Source organism: Morone saxatilis, unplaced genomic scaffold (genome assembly GCF_004916995.1).
Source record: "Morone saxatilis isolate NCDOM2014 unplaced genomic scaffold, NCSU_SB_2.0 Contig3, whole genome shotgun sequence".
Taxonomy (NCBI): Eukaryota; Metazoa; Chordata; class Actinopteri; family Moronidae; genus Morone; species Morone saxatilis.
The window spans coordinates 7,029,116-7,041,404 of NW_023339873.1; the positions used below are offsets into that span (position 1 = coordinate 7,029,116).

Below are 12,289 nucleotides of genomic sequence, written 5' to 3' on the forward strand. Positions count from 1 at the left end.
ATGCACTATTTACTCCTGTTTGAGCAACACTTGCTAAAAACTACAGTGCCCAGCAGTTTTAGAGATAAAATTATAGATTTGTGACCTGTTTTTAAAGATTTATGTCTGCAGTAGGAACAAACAGTTTTGGGACTGAGTCAGACAGGGTAGCAAAGTAGAAAGTATTGAGAGACAGACTAACACATTGTTGGTTTTGGCTAAATGCCTTCATTCGTTCAGCTGATATTGTAATTCAGTGGCACCTGTTCTCAAACAAATTTACCAATATTTAAACTGACAACAGTGAACCTGGGGCTTTCAGGGAGGGTCACAGGTTGGATCCCCACAACAGAAAGACACCAAACCTCCACAATTCTGCCCCAAGTCATTTTAAATCACCACACGTATTAATGAGATGGGGCAGACAATTCATAACAAGGTAATACACAGATATGGAGGAAATAATTAAGACTTTGTTAACTGGGGGAGGGCTTAGGACTGTCCTTTGCCGGAAACTAGCGTGTCTGAGAGGGATTTAATGCTGATTTCTTTTTACATGAATATGCAGACTTTTGTAGACATATATTCTTGTTCACTGAGCAGTTGTTACAGCAAAGTAAAACATACCTACAAAACTGTAATTAGCTTCAGACAAATATGTCAGAGATGGTAAATAAACGGAAGGCATTGTAAAGCAAGGAATGTTATTTTATTATGCAAGTTAACACTCAGTAATTTGTTATAATTCGACAGTAATGTAGTCATTAATGCAGCTTATTACTTTCTTGACAAAATGTATTGCTTGAGGCAGTTGGAGGGTTTCTTATATTGTGTCCTTTTAAGTTCTCTTAAACCCATGCTCCTTAGCTTGTGAACTCCTGTAAACATACTGAGCACTTCAGGCAATGTAAACAAGTCTGTGAGGGATTTGGCCCGTACGCTGGGATTCAGTCACACTCACATTCATACCTAAGGGAAATACTGGCTCTCAAATCGACCTGACTTGAATGTCTTTGGAAAGAAGAAGGAAATCCATGCAAATTCCCCACAGACACAGGTCCCTCTTGCCGTGAGGTGACAGTGCTAACCACTGAGCCACCGTGCCGCCGTGGCTGAATGCCAAAAAAAAAAAATGAGGAAAATGTTAAAAAGTTACTGTGATTTGAACTTCAAAGTAGAGTAAATGAAATTGAATCTGGGTTTTTAGTCCCACCTCACTCTGATGTGAAATAGAGCTGGAGACCTTAGAGGAGATGGTGACAACTCTCTGACCACTCACGCATGCAGACTTGCACGCACACCCACATGCATACAAGGATGTTGCAAAAGGAATGTGCACACACACTGGTGCTTGCAGAAGCGTGCATGAAGACCTATTGGCCTTCTCCCTTGAGGAAATCCGCATAGCCAGAGCCCACAGTGACCCTAAAGAGGACCATCATCAAGATCCACAGCGCACAGGAAATAAATCTGACCCTTCCTTTGGCCTCTCCTCCCTCTCTTTCTGCCCACAACTCCTCCCTCCATCCTCCTCTCTGCCCTTCACCTCCTTTACCCTTTTATGGCTTCCCTATAGCCCTCTTCCTTTGCCTCAAATTTCTTCAAATCATCCACATATCTTCCTCACAGTGCCATAGTGGTCCCCTATGAAGCCCCGCCAGCTTTGTATCGAGCTTTCTCTTCTATTGTATGTCTTTGTTTTGTGTTCCCTACTGTTTCACTGACAAATGGCAACATTTTGGGGAGAAGGGGCAAGAAGTCGATAGATACATACCTCCCCCCATTCTTTTTCTCCGTGCCCTCTTAAAATGTTCACTTTTGTCATTTTTTAAAAGTCTTATCAGCTCTTCCAGCACCTCTGTTTCCCAGCACATTCACAATCCAGCGTTTCCTGAAAACCCATTCAAAATCACTCAACCTCATCAGATGGCAGCTGGGAGAAGTAAGGGGTGGAGCAGACCTGTCAACATGTCAACCACATGACAAATACACACACCAACGTGCACACATGGGCGCACACTCACACAGGTCTGGCCACAGATTGCCATCAAAGATCGATGTGTTTTACTTTGTGGCATAACTGCGAAAAGGGGACACAAACACACACCGCACACTCACACACACACCAAAACACACACTCATCGGAAGGGCTGGTTGGTTAAAACCATCAACATGCCTTCGTTCCACATCAATACTGACCTGTGTGTGTGTGTGACCATGTCTGTGTGTTTGTATGCGCATGTGACTGACAGTGAGAAACAAAAACGTGTGTGGTTGTCAGTCAAGATGATGGACATGGCCTTTCACGGACTCACAATCGTTTGACAACTGACCCCACAACCGGCCCCCCCACCCCACCCCCACAACACACACACACAAACGCACACACTCCAATCTTGTGGAATACACACTACCCTCAGGGGTCCCAGAAACACAATACTATAGTCAGCAACTATACAACTCTGGAGGGGCCCTGTCCATCCTTACATGAGATTGAAAACAAAAGAGTGTCTGTTTGTGTGTGTGTGTGTGTGCTGACTGGGAAAAGTGCAGTAGGACATCGGGTGGCTGTTATCTTCGCCTCTTTAGCTCTCGTACTCTCGCCTGCTGTGTCTTTGTGACAGTGCAGACAACAGACTGGGGCAAATGAATATTTGCAAATACTTAGTACTGATTTTTAAAAGTTATTCTTTAGACAAATGGTGTTGTAGGTAATTTTAATCTTATTATCTTACAAAATTGTGTTATTAGAAATTCAATCCGAACACATTAATGTAATGTAACAAACTGGATTTAAACCTTTTAGTCCAGGTTATTTTTTTGCTTCTTTTCTTCTGCTGTCTAAATGAGAAGACTATCACTGTAAGGTCAGAAAAAGTCCAAGGGCAAAAACCTTGACAAAGAAATATGTCGCACCTGCATGCTGACCTGAAACTAGTGGCAGAGGACCCTCATCCCATTATGGGTCACAGTGAGAATGCATCATCTCCTACTAAAAAGGTTAAGGTCATTTTTCAGCCAACTGTGCAGCAAAGAAATAAAGAGACCTGAGCCAGGCTGCATAGTAGTCTGACTTTTTCACAAATTCTAAACACCAATGTAAGATGTGGTATGACTTTTAGAGAGGAACACAATAGTAAATAAGTAAAATACTAATTAAATATGTTTCATTAAAATAATAAGTAAATGGTTAAATTAGTAATTACAAAAGGATTATTTTTTGCAAAGTAATTTCCCACTATCACACTATTCACAATTTATCTGAGAATGTGTGGCTGAGTTTGCACCCTTCAACTGGTCACCACATGGCAGCTCGAGACTGTTTGTTCAAATAATCTATGCATACATTTTCCTGACAAGTGACCTCTTGTGACTGTGTGAATTATGACTGTCCTCTCTCAGAAGAATCATTTTCTTTCCACATATTTTCCCAGCTGGTCTGTGGATTCAAACAGGCAAATGTCTTGTCAGAAGCCTAGCCGCTCTTGCAGTCTCCGCACAGAAAAAGTGGCACTTGTCTGTGCGGAACCAGAAAGTTTGGACATGACAGGAAAGCTTTTGAAAGTCAATTTAATGTGCTTTTCTTTGATTACCCACTGATCTTGTTCTTAACTGTCCGGATGCGGTAAATCTATCCCACCCATCTGGTACACCGAGGAGCCGAAAACAATGTTTAAGAGTAATTTGAAGCTACTATTTGTCCCATGCCTGCTGGGGGAATGATAGCTTTTTAACTCTGTTCAGAAAAACAGTCTCAGGGGGCAAGGCCCATCTGTGATACTAATATATCACTTGTTGAAGTGAGGAGAAACATCAATACAGCTAATATAAAAATGATTACAAACTACGCCTGGTGACATTTTTACCACTTTGCTGAGCACACCACTTATGATCTCAACAGAAGCAGAGAGCTACATGAAGAAATAAAGAGAGTCAGAGAGAGAGTAAGGGGAGTAAAAGAGAGATGGAAGGTGTATTTATGCAAGCCTGTGGGTGCAAGCGACATGGTGGGCTGTGTTTGAGAACTCTCTCAATCATCTTCTGTTGATTGCATATTTACATATCGTTTACGAATGCATATTGAACAGAAGCTAACCGGCAAACACAGGCACACGCACGCTCGCATGCACACAACAAACAGACAAACACCCTTTACCTGCACATGCAATCTCACACAGAAACACACACTGCCTAGCTGATAACCCACAGATGTAGTAGTACTCATGTCCAGGCCTGAACTCAAAGCCCAGGGAGAAGGGGGTGAAGAGCTGGAACTTCTCTGAGAAGCGCAGGGGTCCATCAGGACCGCTGGGACGGTTGCACTCCCAGCGCTTGAAGCCACGCATCCTGTGCTGGCAGGAAGTGTAGCCCTCGTGGTTGACCATGAACAGGATGTAGCGCTCCATGCGCCCGTGGGATGGAGGACCCTCGTAGTAAGGACAGTAGATGTCCAGATAGTCATTAATGTTCACTGCCACCCTGTACTCTCCGTGCCAGAACCTGCAAGACACACAAGGAAGAGTTTATTAAAATTTCTTCATTTATAAAAATAATCAGTGGGCAGAGGTGAAAAGGCTTCAGGAATAGTTTTATGAGGTAAAATGAAATAGCATGAGGCACATATTTTGAGGAAAAACCCTATATCTTCTACAATACTATGAATATTTACCACCTTTATTGGATTTCTGTATGATTGGGCAGCATGAAGCATAAAGTAAAGTGTGGCGAAGGTCCACTTGATGCAGTCATGCTGTGTACTGCTATAATATGAAATTGTATGATCGCTTTTAGGACCTTTTTGTGTTTGCACATTTCTACAACAAGAACCGAGGTCATAGTCTACAAAAGAGCAACCCTTTGAGACTCCACAAGTTGCTCAAGGACACTTGAACAAATGCTTTCTGATAGAGGGTCTTCAAACCACCTGAGTCATGGTGGTTTGCAGCAAAAACATCCTAGAGGGTGTTTTTTTTTAACTTAATAAACAAGACAAGGCCAGAAAAATCGATAATAATCCCTCTGGTTACGGCAGAAGTTTGCATAGTAACCAGTTTTATCTTAATAATGGTCGGCAAGCTACGCTTATGGGAATTTTATTAGCATGTTTGGTAGTCTTTTTCTAGACAGAGTGCTTGTATGAGCCTTCTTGTGTGATACTCAGAGAAGTGGGTCATGTGATGGTAAAGAGCACACATTATTATTCCACCCCCTAAAGCAGTGCATAGAGGCGGCTGTGGTGAATGTCCACTTAGTTCGGTACACATACGGATCACTGAGATTGACATGATGAATAGAAGTGGGTCAGAGGTTGAAGAAATATTAGTATATACCCACACTTTATAGGGTATATATTGTGGTAATTTTCCTTGCAATATATCTCCTTCTGGCCAAAAGTCAAAGAGCTTGGGAAATAATTGTAGGTAACATATGGAAATACATCACATGGTGCGTGAACTCAGATGTTGAATCCCCTTTTCAACAGTCTCTGCAAAGCACTTATAATACATTAAAAACATATGGCTGCATTTCCCCCCCCTGCACATTACAGGATCTATTTGTGTTTATTTTTTGGTGCCAATGTTGCTTATATGGGAACTCAACTTCTGTTTACAATCATGAAGTCACTGGAGTGAAACAGTCTCTCTCAAAGGATAAAGCTGCAGATATTCTATATTTTTGTTATTGTCAACAAATGCCATTAACAGAGCACAGCTAACAATATGCAGTCTGTCTCTCTGAACTTTATGACTGCCCCATCTTATCTGAGGCTCTCTCGTTCGCTCTGAGGACATAAATCTTTAAAAATGAATGTACACTTTTATCTTTAAAAAAGCCAAAGCAGTTTTTCAAAATGGCTGGTTTAGCGAGTGTTATTTTCAGCTGTAGGTTAAAACACATTTGGTGCTCTAGTGAGTTTAACGACAGCAGGGTAGTGCATTTAAATCAACTCAAAATTAAGCTACAGTGTCCAGGTTATGAAGGAACATGTCACCTTTTGCCAAAAGAGTGGCTCATTTATGTGTTTTTAATCATTTGGACAACAGGAATGTCTGTGATACAAAAGAATAAGCTACTGTCTATCTGCCTTTAGGTCGCAATACTTTATTCATTATTGATTTTGATCTAAATTTCAACTTACTTACCCTTGAAAACAGTCGTAGCTTACTATGCTGGAGAATTGCATGTATGCCATTTATTAGCAAAAGTTCTTAAGGCTAAAACTGATCAATTAATATTTCATCTAATGCGAAATCAGTACTCAAAAATGTATAATAGGCTATTTGATTATTCACAACTCTTAAAATAAATACACATTTTGTTTCATATATCAGTTTTGTTTTCATATCAGCATACTTCTGAGAGAAATTACAATACATCAGTTTTATTTTACATTTTTGAAAGTTCTGATATTTTATTTACCAGCATCCATCAAATAATAAGGGTAGGACTTGATAATCTGTTTGTTTTAGCATCTTTAACAACCCACAGTCATTCAAGATTCAAGTTTAACTTTGAAACATTCTTCAGTGAACCATCTAACATTTCAAAGGCTGTTTAAAATTCATCAGTGTGATATCGTAGTGTAATATTGAATCCCTTTGTGGGCATGTGCACATGTCTGTGTCTGCGGCGGCCTCTTTTTCTGATACTCGTCATTAACATCACCATGGCTACAATCAATTTAATTTCAAAATGTACCACAGCAAATACATTTAAAATTCAGCTGCCGCACGTTATCAAATCTTGTTTTTCGAAGCTCAGTAAATTTGAGACGCAGGAAAATGTCTTCAATCAAAAACGCATAAACAAACCCAGTTGTCGGGCAATCTTGACGCACACACACAGATTAAGCTTTTTAAACAAATTCATCATTTTCCCCCTCACCTTGGCAGTAATTGATTGCCTGGAATGAAGACATTTTGGTATAAGCACTTTTGGTTAGTGGGATATTTAGCTTTGGGACAAATTATCCCTATAACCGCAGTCCTATCTCTCTCCCAGAGGGCAAATCAGGAAGTGAGTTAGATGTGAAATGAGCGCCTTCATGCTTCGGTGCCCTATCAGAGCGAGTTTTGCAGGTTCTAAAGGGATCCTTGAACAGATCATTTAGAGGCATTGATCCACTGGGGAGCTCCTCTCGGCTCTCTCTGCTCCCAATCAACTCTGATTAACAACTAAAGGGGAAAGGCAGAGAGAGAAACAGAGGGGGAGATGTACAGAATGAGAATAAAAGGGCTGAAAGGAAAGAACAGAAGGGAGGGAGACAGAGAGAAAAGGTAGGGGAGAAATGGAGATACGTGCAAAATGAGGACAAAAGAACGAGAAAGACGGGGAGTGGAGGGGGACAGAGGGAGACCGAGAGAGGGATAATGAGAATGCATGAAATGAGAGTGAAACAAGACAGAAAGAAAGAAAAGGAAGAAAGAAAGAGTAGAAGAGGAGGACGAGGCCAGCTGGAGGAGGGAGGAGTTTTTCTGTCTTTCATTTCAATCTGTACATTTGTAATTTTTCATCTGAAAGAAATGTGTTTTGCCTATTGATTGTGAACTGATACATTTATGGATGACTACCATCTGAACGCTTGGGCACACAGTGAAGTGTATGTGTGTGCTTGTATGCCTGGTTGCAACTGTGTGTGCGAGGCTGGTTAAAATGGTAGCTTGGTAAAGTGGGTCTCGATGACTGAGGATGCTCAATCCAAGAAAAGGCTAATGTGCCAGGATACATTAGGTTGTATTAAGCTACTCAGCGCCCTGCCCTGCTCCTGTGACACTGTCTGCATTCCTAATACGTCCAGGCGAGAAGAAACTCTGTGTGCAGGTGTGTGTTTTTGCTGGTGTGTGTCATTGCACTCTAAGCTGTTGAACAGTGAATGTTGCTGTGCAGTTATGTGCGGATGTGTGTCCCTGCACCCCCTCTTCTCAGGCTGTCTGTCGTTTGGAATTAAACACACACAATGCACTGGCCAAAAAGACATGGGAATGCACTCACACTTACGGCACGTCTCTTCCTCATAAACTTCATGTGTGTGATGTGTGTGTGTGTGTGTCGTTAGTGAAGTGTATTTGGATGTTTTTCCTTCATTGTGCATAATGGTGAATGGACCTCAGAGTGTGTATGTTATTTAAACTTGTTATAAATAATTACAGTCTGTAAACTTTAATCGAAGGGTTATGCATGGAACTGTACACTGACTTTATAACACAACCTACAATTTTGTTTCAGGTTGAATCAGGTACCACTAACACTAGTACAAATCAAGACTATGGGGAAAAGGGGAGAAACAATTGGCCATTTTTTAGGAAAGGAGAATTAAATTATACTTAAAATATCTTTGTAAATACTGGTAACATACAGGGGAAGTCAATGAAAAACAAAAGTCTGGGAAAAAATGTGTTAACAAAATGTATAAAATAATTAGGTACAGAGCATTTCTAAAGCTTAACTCATGACATAGTTAACACAGTGTCATGCCAATTTCTTGGCCTCTCGGGGATAGTGGATACATTTAAAAACACTTTCATCACCTTTTTGAATTGCAGAAAAGATATGGAGCATCATTATCATTCATTTGGAGTCAAGTTTCTGGCAACATGATAAATGTAAATCACTCTCTTTTAGCTCTGTTTTTGCTCTCTACCAACTCCTGAGGGAAATATTTGGCTATTTAGCTCCTAAATGCCATACTATGTCCAATAGCTAGCTGTTGGTGTTGGCCAATTGGTGCTGAGTAGTTTTTAGAGCTTTCACAACCACCTAAAAAAGCGCAACGAGAGTGGTCAGAGTATCAGAACAGTAAAGTTGTGGGCCGGACAGCTAAACAATGAGGTGAAATTATAAAATGTAAATTATGGCTGCTTTAAAGCCCCTACTGCATGTGTGCAGTTTGTAATTTTCTGACTTTGGTGACCTCAAGTTGTAGTACCAAAAAAGACACTTGAATCCAACCTGAGGACACTGGGAGTAAAGCACACACATACACATAGTTAGACTGGGCCAATTGTCAGTGGGTTTGTCTCATTTTTTGACAAAAATATTCCCCAAAACTTATCCCATCATAATAATTCGACAGATGCTACAGTACAGTGATACAAGCGACTACACACAGGGGCTTTAAAGTAGCTTACACCAAAGTACAGTGCTAAATTATAAAGTTCCACTAATCCTTTTACTCACTCTGTGTAAACTTTTATCACCGGGACAAGAAATTGTGAATGTACTTCTTATTTTGTGGGTGATAAAACTTGATTATCTTTCATTTCCAGAGAAAGATAGCCTTTTGTATTTCTGGCATATTGACAGTCAACATAATTTCCACACGTAAAACTACCAAAAGGAGAAAAACTTGATAATTAGGCTTACAAAGGATAGGAAGATAGATCTTCAAAACTTTATCATATTTTTTGCTTTGAAGCCCAGACGTGTCCTCATGAAAAAGAAAGAATCTTAAAATGTGCCCATGAAACAGATGAAGTGTTGAAGTGCATCTTGTTCCGTACACGGTCTTTTCAGTTATTTGTTACGCCGATTCAAGCCATTTCTTTTAAATACTGTCTGTGTGCAAACCTGTGCAAACCTGTGCAATATGATATGTTGGTCTGCTTAGTTCATAATTCCCTGATGTCTCACAGATTCTCCTCACTCTTTCAGTGCGATTGAATTGTCTGGTGAGGTTAGCCAGATGCAGCTGAAGGACTTGGCTTTTGGCTACTAGCTCTCATCTGGATGTAAAAGGCTCATTCTGAGGCTTGGACCACAATCAGCGGAAAAGACTCTGTGTAAAAGGGTTTTATGCTATTGTGTGCGCACGTCTGGATGAAAAGAAAATAGAAATTGAGGAGGTTATAAGTTGAAAGGAAAGATTAAGAGAGAAAGGAGAAGAGTGCAAGCATGTTAGTGTAAGTCTGGATGTGTATTTTTATACTGTAGATGCAATCATCTCTGTGTACAGTAATAAGTGTGTGTGCGTGTGTCGGTGTGTAGCGGCCACTTTTTAGTATTCAGGCACCACTGAGTCATCAACATCATCTCTCAGCAGTGCTGTGATCAAAGCCTCTGGTTGGAGATGCCTCCGATGTTTACCATACCTGCCTGCGTCCTAAACAGCAGGCCAGATCAACCAACAAACATCAAAGGATGCTTTGCTCTCTCCCTCATTCTCTCTCTGTCTCTCACTCTCACTATGTCACCCCTGTCTCCATCTATAGCTTTCTCTTTTTCTCCAGCTTCACTTGATCTCCCTCTGTCACTCGCTGATTCGGCATTCACGCCGCGGCCTTAAAAAACACCGCTCTGAGTGCGGGGTGTCAGTCAACGCAAATGCTTTTTCATACGCCATAAAGATTTTTGTTCAAAGGATGCTTCAAAGGGAAGCTCCAAAAAATGTAATGATGCAACGTTTTGACCTACAAGGTCTGTGTCAGGCAGACTCCCCAATTAAGAGATCAAATGATGTCCTGTATGGGCTAAATTATAGTAGTAGAGGAAATTGTTTTGGGATAATTGAGAGTGGAACTGTCATTTTTTGTCTATACACATAGTTTGCTTTTTGTTCAGTGAACAAATTGTAATAATTATTATTAATATTATTAATTATGACAGTAGCAAAGGAAGAAGAAGTTGAGTCTATGTAGGGAGGAGGTTGGGTCAACAAAACATAATTTTAATGCTGGATTAAGACTACACGATATTTTTGTCTCATAAAATGGTCACTGATTATAGAGTGATACATTTTTGCTGTGACTTGACTGAGAGACCTACACCTTAGTTCCCGAGTTTGCTGTCTTTACGTCATGCGTGATGTCAGTAAAATGGAGGTGTAAGGGACCAACACTGCGACTGTGAAAAAAACCCTTTGACTTTTTCTTTGTTTCACAGTTCCAACTCGCAGCACGAACAACATCATTCCTCTTTTGCTTGAACATGTTTGCAGTTGAGGATGGAAGAGCGCTCTGGTCAACAATTGGATTGACATTTTTGCTCATGTGTGACTTTTGTGAAATCTGATCTTTTCAATTCTAATGTGGGCCACTTTCATGTGTGGTCGAAATCAGATACAGATCAGTTGTTTTTGCAATGTGACCTCAGTGTCAACAGTTATATCTGAATTCATGTGACATTTACATCACTCGTGACATTTGTCATGCAGGTCACTTCATGACCGTGACCTGTTCATGTCGGAATCTGATGTGGGCCACATTGAGAAGACAATGTGAAGAGTCAAACAAAAAGAAATCTGATCTGAGCTATAATCAGAATTGAGTGCTATGGCTAGCATTGTTTCATTCTGGAGGGCAATTCACATTTTCTTGTTGTTGTGATGGTATACCACTCATCAACAGTTTATGGTGGTAACGTGCCAACAAATGTAGCAATGCACCAACAAAAGTGAATGTCGAAGTGAAGAAGAACAATTCTACTGTAAATTAAAGCATGCAAGCATTCGACTAGCCCAGTGAAATAAAAGTTCTTATTGCGTTGGAGAGTAAAAAAAAAGATCGGTTGCTTATTCCCCACAACACTCCACGTTTTTTGGAAGAGGAGTCAAAAAGAACAGGTGGACGAATCAGGTGAGGATCGATTTTGAATTTTTAAACAATACGATTCATCTTTCCTTTCAGTTGAAGTCAAAACTTGGGAAAATTCAACTTTTGTTGCCAACTTCTCTCTGCAGGCACAGTGGATGATACTTTCTGCCAGAACCGAGTTTATCATCATTCTCTTATTGACAGTAATGAACATTCAGTTTGCTTTCTACCATAATACAAGAGATTGCACCATTATCGCTGGATAACCACTGCCAATTCCAGGCACTGTTGGCCAAATGAAAAACGTGTCTTTTAAATGTGAAATTTCATATTCAGCATCTGAAATGTGCACAATTTCACCTCATTTGGCTTTCTGGCAGGAAGAAACTGCAGGCTCTTTCATGATGTGTGTGTCTGTAAGTAGCCTCAGTTACGTTGCTGTCTCAGTCTGCTGCGCTGCAGCTTCAGTCACTCTCAATGTCTCTCCAATTAACTCCACATTACTCTCCGTTTCTATCTCTCCATCTTCATCTGCTCCTGTCTTCACTCTGTCTTTGCTCCTTTTCTTTCTTTTCTTTCCCTCAATCTTCATCTCTCCTCACTCCAGATTAATTTACTCGCTCTCCTTCCCTTGTTATTCTCTCACTTTTTAGCAGCATCTTTTGTTACTTCACCTTTTTTCAGTCTTCGTGACTCTCATTCTTCCTTCTGTTTCCTCTTCCTTGTTCTTTATTTTGTCTTAACCCCCCCCCCAATTCATGTGTTTCTATCCCCCCCTGCTT

General features: G+C 40.6%; 1 protein-coding gene across 1 annotated transcript in view; it reads right to left on the reverse strand.

The window, feature by feature from the left end:
• efna2a (ephrin-A2a) overlaps positions 1-12,289 on the reverse strand; it is a 66,179-nt gene that overhangs the window by 2,324 nt on the left and 51,566 nt on the right. The window contains exon 2 of the mRNA XM_035674390.1: positions 4,187-4,479. Coding sequence (XP_035530283.1) covers positions 4,187-4,479 — 293 coding nt within the window. The remainder of the gene's footprint in view (positions 1-4,186; positions 4,480-12,289) is intronic.